The 18,779-nt window shown below is 50.6% G+C and overlaps 1 protein-coding gene across 1 annotated transcript; it reads right to left on the bottom strand.

Annotated features, from left to right (window-relative positions):
• Positions 1–387: 387 nt before the first annotated feature.
• On the bottom strand, positions 388–16,264 carry MOGAT2 (monoacylglycerol O-acyltransferase 2). The gene is made up of 6 exons (XM_054576183.1): positions 16,174–16,264; positions 12,434–12,612; positions 3,370–3,574; positions 2,836–3,010; positions 1,986–2,185; positions 388–542 (listed from the first exon to the last, which is right to left on the bottom strand). Exons 1-6 carry the CDS (start codon positions 16,262–16,264, stop codon positions 388–390), a joined length of 1,005 nt encoding a protein of 334 aa, XP_054432158.1.
• Positions 16,265–18,779: the final 2,515 nt, after the last annotated feature.

Here is an 18,779-nt window from a genome sequence, read left to right as displayed (position 1 = left end):
TGTGCCGTCACTCAAGGCAGAGAAAGAAAAATCTGGTAGTCAGGTGCTCTCTGTTTTCTCTGCCCATTGAGTGACATTACAACAGAGGGCAGAGGCCTCAGAAGTCATTCTCTTCCAGCCTTCTCTCCCATTTCACAGATGAGCAGACCAAGGAGACGGGGACTTGCAGAGGTTTCTCAGCGGAAGGCAAGCCACCGGTGCCAGAGTCCAGTCGTCCCTCGCATGTTGCCAGCTGTGACTTAGGAATGGATTTGCAGGAGTCTTTGTAGACTCGAGAGCGATGTTCAACAAGTGCTTCCAGGAAGCCTTCTCAGAGCACGGCACCCCCCACTGGGCTTCCTCGTGCCAGCCCTGCGCTTTGGGGCAGCCCCTCCTCTGGGCAGGCGCTCAGTAGAACTTCAAGTGCTGGTCCGCAGGGACATTGTACTTGTGCTTGTGGGCTTCAAAGAGGTTGTACAGCTCGTTGAGGTAGTGCTGGTGCAGCTTGTCCACCTGCTCCTGAGAGGGTTGCCGTACCTGTTTCACCTCGATGGGCTTCCCCACTGCAAAACACAGAGAGGGGCAGTGGCCCAGGACAGGGGCCCTTGGGGCAGGTGCCCACTGCAGTGGTCATCCTGCAGGAAAGCGCTCTTACTGCCATCCCCTTCAACCGTATTTCAAGTGATGAATTCTAAGATGTTACAGCAACTCCAAGATTCAGATATAACGACATGACCCCCCAGCTGGCATTGAAAAGTGCCTAGGAATGTGTGAGGTGCTCTACGTGCATTATCCCCTCTAATTCTCATCACAATCACCTGGGGATAGAACCTGTTATGATCCCCATTGAGAGGTGAGGCAATGAGGCTTAGAGAGGTTAAGTAACTCTCTTACTTAAGGGCCACATAGCCAGGAACAATCAGTGTCAGGTTTTAAGCCCTGGGGCTGTGCTCTTAACCTCCAGGCCACATGGTTCTAGGAGTCTAACATGCCATGCTTAGAAGTGCCTATATTTCTAGGATGAGGTGGGCCCGCAGCCCAGGCGGCTCTTCCCCCCTCTCCTCCCTCCACACTGGTGGGCAGTGTGCCCTTCATTCTAGGGAGGAGTCAGGAAGGCCCCAACTAATCTCCTTCCTCTGGTTCTGCCTGGCTGAGAAGGCAGCTCCTGTAACCCCTCCTCTTGGTAATAGCCTTTGGAGGCAGCGGCAGGATTAGTGTTCATGAAAATATTGCCGCACGACACAGGGAGAGTCATGGCATGTGGGATCACCAGGTCTGTGCTCAGCTAACAAATAAGTGGGGGGATGGAGATGAAGTGGCCTCTCTCTCCTGGCTTTGTCAGGGGAAGCTAGTCGGAATCCAAGAAGAAAGCAAATGAGGTGTCCAAATCGCTGGAAAACATGGCGTTAAGTCCAAGCACTAGAGCTCACATCCATTATTTACAGGAAAACCTCCCAGCTCTAACCTAGGCCTATTGATCTCTATTTTACACACAATTCTAACAAACTTGAGATGCTCTTCCCTTGTATCCACCTTTTCCAATAAGCCTTATTAATCCTCTGGGTCAGAATTAAACCTTCTTTTTGCGGCATAATAAAAAGTCTAATAGGTCCTGATTCAAACCTCAACTTTGTTTTCAAAGGCAGTGTGATTTTTTGGAAATTACTTCACTGAGCTTCAGTCTCCCATCAATGAAATTGGGATAATAGTCTCTGCCTGGAAGGTTGTCAGGATAAATGGAGCCACTGCATGTAAGGAAGCCTGTGTAATGCCTGGCACACAGTAGGTGCTCAGTAATCAGCAGTGACCATTGTTCTTTGTGCCTTTGTTATAGTTCTCATCCCAGGCTGCCTCATATTGGGGTTATGTGTGTCTACTTCCCAGTCCAGGAGGTGGGCTCCAGGAGGGCAAGGATATGCGTGGCCTATCCCTGTGTCCTCTTATAGCTCACAGCCCAGGCCCCTTTTCCGGTAGCCTACCCTCTCCCAGCCTGGATCTTGGCTTACCCACGGTGGTGATGGGCCGGCGGTGGGGTAATAAACCAAAGCTATACTGGAAGATGCCACGGCCATGGAAGAGCGGGAGGGAAATACCCATGATCTGCTGCAGCCGGTTCTGGATCGAGCGCAACCAGGAGCCAGGATGGTTCTCAATTTGGTCATACAAGTCATTCTCCCCAAAGGAGAAGACTGGCACCAGAGCTGCCCTGGAGGGAGAGAGAGGAGAGAAGGCATTTTGGAGGCTCGAAAGAAGACCCCAGCTGGTCACCTAGCTTCCCGCAGGGACCCAGTGACCAAGAATTGGAGCAGAGGACAGAGCCCTGGGCTGGAAGTAAGAGTCATAGATTGTCTCCCAGACCTGTCAGAGTCTTGCTTTCTGACCCTGGGCAGGTCCTGGCCCCTCGCAGAGCCATGACCTCCCAGTTGTACCGCAACAGATAGATAAGAATGCTTCAGAATCCTCCCGGATAGAAAACGCCTGCCAGCTCTGTAGAAAAATTTCCCCTGCCCCAGCTAGCTCGGACTCGTCACGGGCGCTTCAAGATAGGAGAGCAGCCCTGCGTTATGCCCCAAACTCCAATCCCCCAGATCCCATAGGTCTCAGATCTAGTGCTGGCTTTGGGCAACATGTCCCTTCCCACTTAGGCCCTTTCATCACTACGTCTCCAGTCTGGACTCCATTTTCTGGGTATTGGGGCATGAGACAGTGCAGATCTCACCAAAGTGTCACCTGCATTGTGAATGGACTGAGAGACCTCCCTGCTAAAATAGAAACTCCATTAGTCTCTGCTGTCTTCCCACCAAAATAAAATCCTTGCCAATCTTCAACTGAACTGAGGGCCTTTTTCCCAGATACCCGTGCATCAAGGCAAGCTTGGCGAAGCCCTTGCGGTTGCGCAGGAGCAGTGTGTAGGCCCCGGGCCTGGCGTCCAGTGCCTCCCGGGCACCCCCAATAATGATGCCCAGCAGGTTGCCGCTGCCTTTCCTGTTCAGAATGTAATCGGCGCTCTCCTTGTCTGATGTGACGAGACCTGGGGAGAGAGGAAGGTGGTCAGATAAGAGGTGAGGGAGCGGGGACTGTGAGGGTGGATGTGGCCCAAGAAAGAGATCATCAAAAGTGCCTACAGAGGCCTGGGTCCCCTGCCCCACCCACTCCAGCTGGGAGTTCCCTGAGGCCTTGGACTGAGTCTTCTCCCTCATTCCTAACCTCCCTTGCCAAACTCACTGCCCTGCTCAGTGCTGTGGGAAGTGCTTCCTTGGGTCTATCCTCCTCCTTCCACTGCATATGCTCTCAGAAGGCAGAGGGAACTGTTGGTAGCCCTTCCTAAGATTCCCTCCTCCCATGCCTCCAGTCTCATTTATCTAGGCTACCCAGGTGGGGAAGACTCACCCCCTGACATGAGGTAGTCCCTGAAGATGGGGGCCCGGAACCACAGATTCAGCATCATCAGGTGGGGGCAGATGCCAGGGAAGAGCTTAGAGAAGCCCGTACTCTCAGTGCACATGTTGAGAAAGGATCCGGTGGCCAGGACCCCGTGGGGGTGGATGGCAGCAATGTAGTTCCGGGAGGGGTCCAGTTCAGCAGTCTTGACCAGCTGCGGGGACAATAAGCTAGTGAGCCAGAGCTGGACCTGCATCCCCACTCTGATACTAATGCTCTGCAGTGTGATCTTGGGCAAGTCACTCCCAGTTTCTGAGCCTCCGTTTCTCATGGAGATTGAGACACGGTGTGTGAATGCACCTGGTGAACCACCAGTGCTGGCTGTGTCTCAGACTCGCAGCTGGCTTTGGACAAATTGCTTCCCTCTCAGGCTTTTCCTTTGCAAAATGGGGGCATTTGGCCCTGTCCCACCTACCTTCCAGGACTGCTGAGAAGCTCAGGTCCGAGGGTACCCTGGAATTACCAAGACAAGATATAATTTGAAGGCACCAAATGGCTGGCCACACGGGGGCGCCACCATGCTGGAGGAGCCCCATTTTACAAGACTCAATATAAGGAACATTGGCACTTACAGCCAGAAAGTGAGCACTTGAAAGATCCATGAGGAGAAGATTCTTGTTAGGTTGTGGACCAGGAGGCCAGCTCTAGTCCTATTTATCCCTCTCCTATTTATCACCCATGGCTCTCTGCTCCCCTCACGCCAGACCTTCACTACCCTTTGTCCACTCTTTCCCCGGCCATGGGCAGCTCTGTTGGCGCAGAAGTTTGCCTGGGCCTGGGCAGGCCTGCAGCACGGAGTGGGTAGCGGCGACCACCTGACACGGTAGGTTGAGTGGGAGAGGAGAGCTGTTTGTCATTAGCAGTTTCCAGGAGAAGTGGGGTGAGTGGAGGCGGCAGGAACTGAGTTAACAAATGTTGCTCTTGGCCGGTTACTGAACGGGTTGCCATGTGCTGGGTCTGCAAGGATTTCCGCTGTGGGCAGCGACTGCGCGTGCGTGCGTGTGTGCGTGCATGTGGCAGGGGGACCGCTCCTTGCCTCACCCTGCCAGGAACCGCAGCGCCCACCCTTTATAGGTCCCTGCCCGCTGGGAGTCACAGGCATCAGAGTCTGAAGGTCCTGAGGCCCCAAGCGAGTGAGTCGCTGAGGATTCGCGTCGCTGTCTCTGAGGCCCCAGAAGCCAGACTGTCCACCCTCAGAGCAGCCTGAAGGGGTCTAGGGGGCAGCAGACCTCTCTGCCCCATCCAGCTTCTCCTGTCCTTGACCTGGACTTGGTCTCTGCACACACCCCCACCCCCACCCCAGGCCCTTTGGTTAACCATTGACCCTTTGCAAAAAGGCTGCAGAGACCATTGCCTTCCAGACAAGGACAAAACTCTTCCACTCACGCAGTGGGCATTTATCGGATGTTAAAATAAAGACATATAAGCAGAGATTTCTCACCTCCCCACTGGGAAACAAGCTTCCTCAGGAACCCCTCTGGTGCTGTTTCTTTAAAGACACACCTGGCTCCCTGCACCAAAGCACTTACTTATAAATATTCTTTCTCAGCTAGAGGGACGGTAATTTTGTACAGCCTCCCTAAAGGCCATCTGGCCATATCTATCACAACCCCAAAAATGAAGCTGTCCTTTCAACCCAGCAACTCCACGCTGGGGAATTTAGCTACAGAATTTCTCATGCTTGTGCAAATGACAACGGAACAAGATTAACTGAAGCATCATTTTTGTTTTTGTTTTTGGTAATAGTAAAAACTTGGCTTCCACCCAATGTCCATCAACAGGGCCTGTTTAGACAAATCATGAAACATTTACATGATAGACTTCTGTGCAGCCATAGCAAAAGTATGACACAGTTCTTCCCGCCCTGAGGGGGGAAGACTTCCACAATCGCCTGTCAGGTGAAACAGCCAGGGGCGAGCCGAAGCAGGCAGCCTGCCACCTGCTGTGCTGGTATGTGGATGCACCCAGCACTGGCTGTCACAGTTGCCTCTGGGTAAAGAACTGGGGAGATGGGATGGGAGGTGGGACGGGTCTTTTCACTGCATCCCCTTTTCTCCCTTTCCAATTTTGAACAAGGGTGTATTAACTATTTTAAATGAACAATAAAGGAATAATGAATAAAGTAAATGAACAAATTAAGGAAGGATTATCCCCTTAACAAATAAGTCTTTTGTGTCTAGAGAGCCATCCTGGTGGGCGGGGGGCCCTTGGCTAGGCAAGCATACCAGTATTTGCTCATGCATCTGCATGGGCGGTCGCTATGCCACCGAGGCCTGGTCTGCGTCTCTCCTGCCGACTTTCTGGGCTAACCTCTTCTGTCTGTCCCCCGAGCCCAAGTGATAGCCCACCATCACAGCGAGGGTCTTCAGATTAGAGCGCACCCATCTAAGGCATCTCTGTGTCCCAGTGCAGGCCGGAAATAGAGGAGATGTTCCCTGAGAGACTGAAATGCAGGAAGGAAAGAAGGATTCCATGAACAGATGAGGCCGACGCAGCCAGCACCTGCCCCCAGTCCTGTTCTGACGTGTCACCTGGGTTCCACTGAGCTGGGAGTCATGAGACCCAGATGCTGCCCCTGGCCCATCACATGATCTTTGCCCAGCTCCCGCTCTCTCCATGCCTCAGTTTCCTCTATGTTCCATGAGGACAGTGATAATGCTTTTCTGGCAAGGTTGTGACTGGGTTCAGGCATGGAAAACATAGAGGGGGAAGAAGGTTTGCAAAGTGCTGTGTTCCTTGCCTTGCTCCCCCGTTCTCTTAGGGGCAGGGAGTGTGCCTTAGCAAAGGTGGGTGGCTGGGGAAAATCCTCCTTGGCGCACGTCCTCGCGGGCTGGGCTTAGCACTAGGCAGTAGGCAGTGGAGGAGGGGATGGCCCAGTCGCTAGGCCTTGGGGATTGGTTTTTTTATTTATATAGTTCATATAACATCAAATTTACCTTTTTTAAGTGTGCAATTCAGTGATCTTAATGTATTTAAAAGGTGTGCAACCACCACCACCATCTGATTCTAGAGCATTTTCATTATCCCTGGAAGAAATCCATAGCAGTCACTCCTCTCCCCCTGCCCCCAGCAACCACTAGCCTATTGTTTGTCTCTACGGATTTGCCTCTTCTGGACATTTTATATAAATGGAATTATACAATATATGGCCTTTTGTGTCTTTCTTCTTTTGCCTTGCAGAATGTTTTCAAAGTTCATCGATGTGGAAGCCTCTATTAGTACCTTATTCCTTTTTATGTTCACATTTTATTTGTCCATTTAATGGTCTTTGGCCATTACAGATAATGTGACCATGAACACCGTGCACAAGTCTTTGTGTAAACATGTTTTCAGTCTCCCATGCGTGTCCCTACTTTGAGTCCGAAGCCCTTTGCTTAGTAGACACTGCACAGGCTCCCCAGGTGAGGACAACTGGACCTTGGATGGGAGGGAGGAGAGTGAGAGGTCATGGCCCTACTATGCCTGCCCACTCCCATCACTTGACAAATGTCCTTGTGCCCCCTCACCTCCATGGGGCCACCCAAATGTCTCAAGAGCCCACTATCCTGATAGCTCCTTCATGGGTCACAAAGCACCCACACAACCAGCATGTCTAACCACAGCCCTCGGGGGGCTGGCTGCAGTGTGAGAGCCCTCAGGGAACAGTGAAGCAAACTGAGATGCTGAGGGGTAAATGACCTGCCCACAGCCACACAGATGAGTCTGAGTTCAGCCGTCTCCCGCAGAGAACACCAGCGAGAGCCAGGAAGCCTTTGCTGCAGACCCAGGGAGCTAGCCCGAGACCCGGCGCCACCTGGGAGCCTTCTCCTTTTGCACACACTTGGAAGGCCCAGGGCACTCAGGCGTCCTCTCCAGGATGCAGTTCCTGCATCAGCAACCCGGCCCTGAAGAACCTGTTCCTGGCCTACTAATGCACCCCGATAACTCAACAGGGTAAAAATACACGGCAAGCAGGGTCTGATTCAAAAGCTCTATTCTGGCTTTGGGCATCTGGTTTGTGACAAATTTCCCAGGGGAGTCCTATCTATGTGAATCACCACTCAAAACCTGGCCGTGGCTGGTGTGGCTCAGTGGATTGAATGCCGGCCTGCGAGCCAAAGGGTCGCTGGTTCAATACCTGGGTTGCAGGCCAGGTCCCCAGTAGGGGGTGCACAAGAGGCAACCACACACTGGTGTTTCTCTCCCTCTCTTTCCCCTCCCTTCCCCTCTCTAAAAATAAATAAAACCTTTTTTTAAAATAAAAATAAATAAACCCAAGGAGTCCCCTTCTGAATTCAGGCAATTGGCTGTGTGTGTGTGTGTGTGTGTGTGTAGGGACTGGCCTTCCCTATCTCCTCCTATCATAGCCAGATGGAAGGGAAGGCTTGGGTATTGTCCCTATCCCTGGCAGTGGCTCAGTGTGGCTCAGGCCAGGCTTTGGCCTCCCCAGGCTTCTCCATTGGTAAGTTCTCAGCCCTGTCCTCTCGCTTCTCCACAGCCATGCACTCAGTTAACACTCACTGGCAACGGCAAACCTATTTCCTCAATTCTAAGATGCGCCTTTTTTTCACACCTTAACATTTTGTTGTAAAGGTGCATTTGACAATTCTAATTAGAAGTTGTTTTTCTTAGTGGTACCTAAAATACTGGTATGTTTTACCACTGAGGATGTCCTAGAGTTGGAGAAGTACAGTGTGTGCCAGGCACTGAGCTGGGAAGAGGGCCCAAGGTGGGGAATTCTCAGCACCTACTGTGTGCCAGGCACCTACTATGCCACCGTGCTTCCTCCTCTGTTAGCACTGTGAGGGAAGTATTAGCACCAGTGCCCCCATTTTACAGATGAGGAAACTGAGACATGAGATTAATTAATTTGCTGTAGTCACATAGCTAATAAGTGGCAGAGGCAGGATTTCAACATGGGCAGAGTGGCTGTGTGTGTGTGACCAGTGGGCCCCACCGCCTTGTAGGAGTCCCCAGGTGAAGTGCAGCGGGGTTTAATGGGGCAAAGGAGTGCACTGCAATAAGGTATTTGCGCAAGTGACGCAGCTCAGCTGTGGAGAACTGGGGTGGCAAAGGAGGAAGGAGAGGCAGCTGAGGAGTGAGCAAGGGTCTGCAGTGCAGGCACCTGCAGACTGAGGCCAAAATTAGACTTTATTCTGAGTGTAATGGGAGGACTTCCTTCCTTCCTTCCTTTCTTTTTAAATTTTATGAGGTTTGTTCTGGCTACATGGAGTATGGGGACGGCTGGCAGAAGTGGAGTCCAGGTAAAGAGAGAGCTGTGGTCAGGACTTCGTTGGAAAGAGAGAAGCGTCAGATCTGGAGGAGTCTGGGAGACATAGCCCAGGCCATAGGGCAGCAGTTCTCAACCAGGGTCAGTTTGTCCCCCACCCCCACAGAAAGGACAACTGGTAATGTTTACAGACATTTTTGGTTGTCGTGACTGGTAGAGGGGAGTGTGATGAAGTCAGAAATCCTTCCCCCTCCCCCCATACACAGACAACAAAGAATCATTCAGCCCAAAATGTCAATGGTGCTGAGACAGTCTCCTTGAGAGCTAACTGGCTGGAAGAGGGAGTAGTAGCAAAGGCAGTGGATGGTGGAAGTCAACGGGAATGGAGGCCCCAATTCCTGCAGGGCAGCCCTAGGGCTGAGGGGACAGCTGTGCTTTGTGCCAGGTCCTGGTGTCCATGACAGAGGTAGGACTCCTGAGAGGGTCACAGAAGACAGGCCCCATCTCCTGTGAAGGAAGACCTCACAGGCAGAGCCTCCCCCCCCCCCCCCCCCCCCCCCGCCCCACCCCGCCCCCCCCCCCCCCCCCCCCGCCCAGCCTGGTGAAAGGAGTCATCACAGAAGGAAATGAGCACCCCGTCCGAGGGCTACGTAGGCCGGAGTTCTGTCCTGGGTGGGCGGCCAGCCACCAGAGTCCCTCTGACTTGGGCTAAGGGAAGTCAGTGTGCTGGGTTGGGAGGTGGGGCAGTAAGTCCCTAGTGATGCCTTCAGGGCTGTGAAGGAACTGAGTGTCATGCCAAGTGCGTGAAGGGGGGAGTCAGGGAGGTGGCCCGCACAGCACCATTTCCTGACACCACGTCACAGCCCTGGCCACAAAGGTCTGTCTCCCAGACTCCTCCAGATCTGACCCTACTCAGGCCTTGCCCTATGTAGACAGGGTTTGCTCTAGGATGATGACATCTTCACAGGACAAACCCAGCCCCCAGGCTGGTCTTCATCATGAGGTGGAGACAGCTCCTCCTACACCAAACACTGCCTGACTCTCCAACATTAGCTCTTTAGGAAGTCTACAAGGTCCGTTTAGAAAACTCCAGGGCCCAGAAACAGTTTCTTAATTTCGCTTGAAATCCTATCACTAGACAATAGTTCATAAAATCACAGCAAGAGCTGATAGTAGCTCAAAAATCCATATATATTTGATAGGAGTGCAGAGGCTTGTGAATGCAGCTAAGCTCCAGCAGAGCTGAGACTCCTTACCTCTTGCCCACCCCAAGGTCCTTGCAGGGCCTTTTGGGAGAGTTGGAGGGTCTCCTGGGAGCCTATGGGGAAGGGAACCTGCAGGCCATAGCCCCACGTCTGCAGACTCCCAGCCTAGGACAGGCGAAACCAAAGTGTGTGTCATCTCGCCCTCTTCTGGCCACTTGGTGGTACTGCCTGCCCTCTGCAGGTGGTGATGCAACAAGCCTGTACAGGGCATCAATCCTAAAACACTGCAAGCAGAATTTCTGCAAAGCATGTCCCCCAATAGTGCCAAGACTGAGAAACTCCCCTTGAAAGCAACATGGCTGGGGGCGGACCAGGAAAGGCAGAGGAAAGGATATGCACTGTGCCACCTCAGCATAATTTCTTCTGCCACACCTGCAACTGACAGCAACTCCAGGTGCCAATAGCTAGACACTATCCTTTACAAGCCCCTGGATGACAGCCCTCTGAAGAATTTCAGTTGAAGAGTCCCAGGTCTGTAAAATGTCCCTCAGTGGCCTCTGCTACCTTGTCCCTGAAAAACTCTTTAGCCTCATCCCCACAAGTACCTTCTACTTTATAGTCACACTGAACATTATTAGGCTTACTGCTCAAAGCCATGCTGTGGCCAGCTTCTGGGCCTGTGCTTGTGCTGGTCTTTTTCTTTCCCTGGTGAATTCAAGATTCAGCTCACAGTGGGAGGTAAGACCACAGAGTGAGAACCCAAAAAGCTCTATTAGAGGCCAGAAAGAGCTTAAGTTTTCTTTGGCTTGGAAGTTGATGTCCACACATACTCCTAAGTTACAGACCACGCTTTCCCATAGAAATTCTGTCCTTCCTGGAACTGGAGAGCAAGCAAGCCCTCCTTGCCTTTGATAACAAAATCCTGGAAGGGCACACTACAGAGGAAGCAGTTACAGGGGGTGAGGAAGACCACCTCCCACCTGGACCCCTCAGGTTAGCTCAGCACTGACCACTCACTCTGCCTTTCCACAGGAGCACAAAAGTCTCTGGCAGCCAACTTGCTGCCCTCTGCCCAGCCCCTGCCCTGCTGGCCTGCCCTGCCCTGCCTGGTCCCACCCTTGTCCTTTGCCCAGGAGGACCTGCTCACTGGGATGTTAGGAGCTCCTGCACCCAGGTGTAGCCCAGTCTTTGCCAGTCCTTGTCGGGCCACAGGACTCTTAGAAGGGAGCAATGCAGGAGCACTGACTGCCACTGAGTGCCCATGACGCAGGTAAGTTGTTTAACCTCTGTGAGCCTATTTCTTCCACTCCTTCCCCCAGCTGGGGACCTAACTCACGGAAGGGCAGCAAGAGGTGGAGCTCTGGATGGAATTGGAGAAGCCCTGCAGGTGTGAAAGTCAGAGCCACACAGCTCTGGACTATCAGACCCGCAGCCACACCCAAGCTTCCCAGACTCCCCACTGACTCAGTAAAATAACCCTAGCTAATAGGTTGCTGAGAACCTACAAGGCACTTTACCCCATCTCATTGAATCCACATAACCCATGATGTATGTGGCATGGTCTCCACTTCGCCTGGGTGGAAATTAAGGATCAGAGAGACTGTGTAACTCACCCAAGGTCACACAGCTGGTGTGTGGCTGAACTGGTATTAGAACCTAGTCTGTCTAGGTCAAGAAGCCGCATTCTATACTTTTTTTTCTTTCCTGTTTCCAGTGAAGAGCCAACTGTCCTGTCTGACACCTCCCTGTGTCCTTCTGTCTTCCCCATCCTATCCCATCTGGCCAATATACTATCCCTGCTCAGCTGTTTACATCCAGGGTATAGCCTGTGTGGGGTTCAGTAAAGGAGCTGAAAGGACTCTTCACCCAAATCCAAAGATCTGCTTCACTCAGAACTGATCTTTGGGTCCAGGGTCAATTGTCCACAATGGCCATGAGTCGCCCTGAGTCAGAAAGTCAGAGATTCAAAGGCCCTCGGAGTAGGAAAGATGACTCTGCTTAGTGGATACATGGAGAAACTGAGATTCAGAATGGGGCAAGGCCTTACCCAAGGACACAGAGCACACCGGAGTTAGGAGCAGGAGAGAACCTGAGAGCTGGTTCAGAGTTCTCGCCCCTTCTGCTTTATCCATAGTTCATGCACAGACTTTAAAACCAGTAAATAACAAAACAAAATAAAACAGAAAAACTTGTTACGTGACCTTGGTCACAGCCTTCTCCCTCTGGGTGTCAGTGTCCTCATCTGATGAAATATGGGGCTAGATGGTCTCTTAGGACCTTGAGTTTATTATCCTTCCCTCCAAAAAACATATGGGCTGCTGAGAGGTTTACACCTATAAGATACATATATGTGCCACACTATATGCCCCACAGAGCTCCTTCAAATCCTATGCATTCATCAACCCTCATATTGGCCTCACATCCCCACAGATGGGAAACTATGCCAGAAGAGCTGGACTCTTCCCCATGCTGCGTAGTGGTGGCAGCCCTAGCTCCTGCCCCAGTTCACCTCATCTTGCTTCACACAGGACCCCATTTTCCCCATGGAGTTGCGGGACACTATAGCCCTGGCCTCACTTCAGCCAGCCCTGATACTCACCGAGACAGGGAAATAGTCCCTCATGTACTTCCATGTGACACAGCGTCTTAAGGCCTGGAAGCGCCTGCCACCCTTCGAAGGCTTGTCTCTATCCAGGTACCACCAGGTTGCATACAGGACACTGAATAACCAGAATCTTGTGAACAGGAGGCCTATGAAGACCGCAATGCAGAGCTGACCTAGGGAGGAAAGCAGGTGAGAGGTATGAGAGGAAAGAGATGAGACCGCCCAGACTGAATCTCCCTTTATGCTCAGTGCCAGCAGCACTGTCCTGAACCACCCCCATTCCCAGGAAGAAGAGATCAGCTTCCCGAGCCTTCAAGGACAGAATGCAGCTAGCCCAATGTCACATTGGGAGCATTGATTTGAACCTAGGTAGGCCTAACCCTCCAAGACTCATTTTTTTCCCACTGCACTGGGCTGCCTTATTCACTTTGGTCTTCCCCCTCCACCTTTCCTCCCTACAGTAAAGTACAGTTGACCCCTGAAGAGCATGGCTTTGAACTTCATGGGCCCATTTACGTGTGGATCTTTTTCAATAAATACAATACAATCCTGTAAATGTGTTTTCTCTTTCTTATGGCTTTCTTAATTACATTTCCTTTTCTCTACCTTACTTTATTATAAAAATACAGTATAAAATACATATATGATGCTATATATATAGTTTGTTATTTGTAAGGCTTCTGGTCAACAGCAGGCTATTAGTAATTAAGTTTTGGGGGGAGTCAAAAGTTATACATGAATTTTTGACTGTGCAGAGGGTTGGCATCCCTGACTCATGTTATTCAAGGGCCAACTCTAGTCACCAAGTACTCAGTAAATATCAGTAGTCACCTGGTGGACAACTGATTGTATGAACTGCTTTTAGTTTCTGTACTTTGGGATCTCAGAAAACACAGACATTCTTTCTGCCCCACCCTCCGTCTGTTCACCCTCCACCCCACCTTTTCAAAGATAAAACCAGCCAGGTCCCACCTCTAATGAGAGCCTCCCATGGTTATTCTGTAACTCCAAGGCATGACCAAAGCAGCTGGGTCTGGTGTTCAAGCCCTGCTCCTGCTCCAGCTTCACCTCACCCATGTACACACCCAGTGCTCTGGCCACACCAAACTGCTCAGTGTTCCTACAGCTCACTGAGATCTTGCAATCTGTTGGCTTTTGCACATGCTTTCCTGCCTGCAATGCTCTTTCCTGGTGAAGGAGGGAGGTCCCCACTTCCCTTCAATGCGTCCTAGGAGTCCTGGCCAGTGCCCCGTGGAAAGAAAAACGAATAGACAGCATTGAAGCCAGAAAGGAAGAAGTGATCTGTCTCTCTTCACAGACACACAATTCAACACCTGGACTGTCCTAAGGAATTTACTGAAGCTGCCAGAACTTTCGTGAATTCAGCAAGGTCTCAGGATCTTGGGAAAGAACACTTGCACATAGGTAGTTGCACATGCGTAGAGGATAGGAGGGCTCCTGCTGATCAAGAAGAAGGAGACAGGAAACCGGGACAAGGATGGCAGGGAGATGGGTTTAAATTTTATTTATGTTTCCCATTTAAGAAGTTTAATGTGAAAAAAATGATAAAGAACCACAGTTAGGGCTCTTTCCCTTTGGACAAAATGAAAAGTCCGTGTGGGTGACTCCCACTTTAAAGAAATCAGCTCTAGAGAGTAACAACAAATTGTTGATAGTGGTTACCTGGAGGGTAGGATTTGGGGAAGTCTTTTACTTTTAGGATACACATTTTGTCTGAAGGTTTTATAATGGCATGTATTAGTTTGGCAGTCAGGAATAAAAAAGGGGGTGGTGGAAACACACAGGGTACTTGCACTTAAACAGAAAGACCTTCCCCTCCTCGACTAGTCCCCTCACCCTGGGTTCACCCTGCAACTCCTGTTAGCAGGCAAAACCCAGGCTGCAGGTTACTTAGGAAAGGAGACTCACTTTTAAATCGTCACTTTACAAAGGTCCGGAGGAGATATGCAAATCAGCTAAAGTCACACAGCAAGCCAGTAAAATAAGACCTGGGATTCGATTCTGTTATTTTGGCTACCTCATGCTCCCATTTATTATACACTCAACAAACATGTATCAACTCCAACTGTTCTAGGAGCTGGAGATGCAGGGGAGAACAAGACAAACTGTGTGAGTGTTGTTCTTGTGTGTGAGTGCGTTATAGAGGAGAGGAAAGCAAACAGACAGGAAACAAGCGACCCTTTGGGCAAGTATTTGATTCTGGGCCCTGAGTCCTCAGTGTCGGGTCCTACTTAACTCCTTCGGCCGCTTTTTCTCCAGTCCCCCAAAGGCCTCTATTACTCCAGAGTGAACCAGCTGCAAGCCCTTACTCTCCTGCCAGCCTTTAAATCCTGCCCTCTGGATCCCGTCACCCAAATATCTCTTGACTTAAGAGACCACTTCTTTCCACCCCCTGCCAGCCAACCTAGGCCAGGGTTGTCAAATTTTTTCTTAAAGGGCCAGGCCGTAAATATTGTAGACTTTGCAGCTCAGGCGTCAACCTGGAGGATATCACATAGTCACATAACCATTTAAAATGTAATCATTTAAAAATGTAAAAGCCACTCTTACCTCGTGGACTGTGCACACATGGAAACAATCAGTGGACTGGATTTGGCCCATGGGCCATAATTTTGTAACCCCTGATCTAGATCGTGACTGCTCCCTGCCATCGATCAGTTCCCTCATACCCCAAATGCAGTAGATATTTCCGCGGCAGCCACAGGGCCCTTACACAGATTGGGCCCTGTCACTCTCCTACCCAAAGCCCTCCTGGGGGCCCTCTTTGCTCCCAGGATAAGCGATAAGGTAAAAAGTCCTACTCTTGTCACCAGTGGACCCAGCCTGGTGCCAGCAGATGAATGAAGAGTCCACGTTCTCCCAGGTGCTCTCTCTTCCCAATCCTTAGTCCTGGGCCCTCCTCAAAAACACATTCCCTTCAGCAGAGCTGAAGTTTGAGCAAGTGTGGCCTCCCAGCCACAACAGATGTGTTCACTGTGGGGGTGGGGCAGGTAGGGGGACAGGCCCTCCTGTGTGATTCCAGCCCCAGAGACAGGCCAGGTCTGTGCCGGGCAGAGTAAGCACATCTCTTCATTCCATCCCACAACGACCCTGTAAGGTCAGCATTGCTATTCCCATGCTGCAGATGATGAATGAAATAGAGGCCTGGAAGGGTCGGGCATGAGTCTACCAAGGTCACGCAGCTGGTCAGCTGCCCAGCTGGACTATGACCCAGGTTGGCCTGGTATCCCGCTCACACCCCAGTCCACTCTCAGGCTGCTCCTTCTCTCCCCATTCTGTCCTTTCCCTATCTTTCCCCAACTCCCACCCCCCCCACCTCCCCACCCCACCCCTCAGTTTCCTCATCTCTGAAAGGAAGAAAATCCATTAGTCTGAGCGGCCTGAAGGGACAACCCCCCGCCCCCACCCCAGGCGCCCTCACTCCACTCCTGTAATTGCTTAGGTCCTTTCCACACCACAGGCTCCATCCTACTACTAAGGTGGAACCCACAGCCCAGGAAAACTAAGCAACCTGCCCAAAGGCACAGGTGATGGCTTCTACCCCACCCTACCCTCACACCAGATCACATCACATCCTCCAAAGGTCTCTCAGGGACTCAGAGCACAACAAAGCCCCCTTTAGTACTGATGTCTTTCCACCATCAGTTCTCTCTGTGCACCTAAAGTAGCAGGTGCCCATGGACTCCCCAGTTTCCAAATCCAACCGGCCTTACCCAGGACCAAGAAGCTGAAGACCCATTGCAGGACCGCCAGGGTCTGCAGCCTGCGCTCCCATGGCACGGACAAGGGTGCGAACTTCACCATGCTGGCTCCTCTGTGGGCTCTGGAGGCTTCCCTGAGTACCGCTGTGATCTGAGGTACCCAAAGGTTTTTCTTCCGGGCAGAGGTGGTGCAAGCGTTTGTCAGGCAGGAGGCTGCCCCGCCCAGCCCAACCGCAAGGCCTCCCTGCCCCCAACCTGAAGCGATCTGTTTCCTAGGAGAAACCTTTGAATCCTTGCCCTCTGAGCTCCGGTAAAAGAAGGAAGGAGAGAAGGAGGTGTACAGTCTTTACTCAGAGCAGTTAGTTGCCTCCTTAGGGAATACCTTATCTGCAGAATCACGTTTTTCTGATTGCCTGAATCTTCCCTTTCACGTACCTGCAGAAGCTCCAAACAGAATACAACCCTGTCCTCTTCACACCTACACAATAATTGTCTCCTCCCTCTCCTACCAGGCCCATTGCTCCCCGTCTACAAAAGGAGTAATAGCTCCCATCTGAATATCTCTTGGTCCCATCAGCTCTTCTACCTCCTGCTCATTAACAACAAAACTCTTGAATGTGCTGTCTGCATTCCATGCCCTCACCTTCTATTCTGTCCTGTTACTCCGTACCTCAGAGACCACTATTCCCCGGAACTGCCCTTGGCAAGTTCACCAGTGGTCTCTGTGGATGAAAAGGGGCCACATACAAACCTGACAAGCTCAGGGGAGGCCTGCCTTACAAACTCAGAGATCTAAAATAGCCACATAGGATAGACCAAAATTAAAAACTTCCTAACTAAAAGCAGGTCATGGCGGGCAGTCATGTCCTAGGCTAGAATGTTCCCTGATAAAAGTCAATCTTTGAGTTAACTGAACAGGACTATTATCTTTTTGCTCCTACGATAACATACCTTGGGAATGTAAAATTTCCTGCCCCCACTCCCACCCCTCCAAGTACAGGCCCCGCCCCAGAGGGAGACCACAAATCCCTTCACTGTTATTGTTATCATAGTAATTGTTAACTATTAACTATCCTGTACCCACCTATGTAAAAGAAGTATGTGTCTATCATTTTACTTTTTATCTGATCCCAGAGGTTCCTCCGCTTCACTTTTTCCCACTGCCCTAATCTATCACTGATAGATTTCATGTAACCCACTCTGTTTTGCTTATAATGTATAAAACTGCCATTTCTCAGAACATTTTCTCAATCCATTGACGTTTTGCTCAAATAAACTCATAAAAATTCTTACAGGGTTGGACATTTCTTATATTGACAGTTACTTGGTATAGTTGGCGGGATTCCAAAGAAACCCACCCAGGAGGACCACTTTGCAGACCCAGAGACTCCTGCAAGGTACCAGCAGGGGCCCACTGTGCCTCACCGCCTCTTTTTGCAAAGGGTGAAATTGGGTGAATTGCAGTTGGAATTCTGGACTTCCCTGTCTGAAGGTAAGAGGCCCTGATTTTATTTGAGCTGTCTTTTTTTTTTTTTTTTTAATGTTTTAAAACCCTCGCTCAAGGATGTTTTTATTGATTTTAGAGAGGAAAAGAGAGGGAGAAAGAGGGAAATAGAGAGAGAAGAAGACATTGATATGAGAGAGAAACACTGATTGATTGCCTCCCGTATATGCCCTGACCAGGGATCAAACCCACATCCTAGGTATGTGCCCTGACTGGGGATTGATCCAACAACCTTTTGGTGCACGGATCAATGTTTTAACGAACCGAGTCACCTGGCCAAGGCTGAGCTGTCCATTTAAAATCTTTGAGGTAGAACTAAAGGTTAAGAGTTGAAAGAAAAGCCAAGCTAAGGCGGGACTAGAGGAAAAATGGGTGTCTGGTTTTTAACTTTGGCTTTTTAGTTGGGATTGCTTTCTGAGAGTCTGAACAAAAGCCTTTTGCTGGGTAAAAGAGAGCCTGAACTTGTTCAGCTCTGAAGGCAAGGAGCACTTCCTCCGTCCAGCCCGAATCTCAGGTATTCTTGGGTGACTAAGAATCTCTGTGGCGGTGTCAGGGGGCATCCCCCATGATGCATAGGAGCCCCACAGGGTATTCCAACTTAACTGTAGTTAAACAAGTGACTCGTCTGGGGTGGGCATAGAAAGGTTGCTCACTTAGTGTTCTGAGTCCTCGTAGCTGTAGGAGCCCACTCTTCATTTCTTCCCTTTGTACAGCTCCTCCACCATATTTGCTCTCTGAACTTCCTCATCCAGACTTGCCCTCCCCCTACCTACTTCCTTCCCCTTGTATCTTCTCTTTATCTCCTCCATTACCACTCCCTACTGATCTGGGGGGAAATGAAAATAGGAATTTAGACAAGGATAATCCAGGGATTCTAGCAGCTCCCTCTGGAAAAAAAAACTGGTCTCAGGCAGAGGGGAACCAACAATTGTATACGTTTCTTGGGCCAGAACAGAATTAAGCAACTTACCTAAAAATTTCGCCAATTTTCTCTGGGATCCTGATGGGTTCACAAAGGAACTTAACTGTTAGAATATATATTCCTGGCTATTTCAACTTATTCCAGTTCCTGGCTGGAATATTCCGGGCTGGTTCCTGGGTGCTAAAGCAACAG

This window comes from Pteronotus mesoamericanus, unplaced genomic scaffold (genome assembly GCF_021234165.1).
Source record: "Pteronotus mesoamericanus isolate MK-2021 breed Mesoamerican mustached bat unplaced genomic scaffold, CSHL_Meso_final contig_33, whole genome shotgun sequence".
NCBI lineage: Eukaryota > Metazoa > Chordata > Mammalia > Chiroptera > Mormoopidae > Pteronotus > Pteronotus mesoamericanus.
The sequence above is the reverse complement of the archived record's forward strand: the minus strand, read 5'-3'. Positions and strand labels throughout refer to the sequence as shown.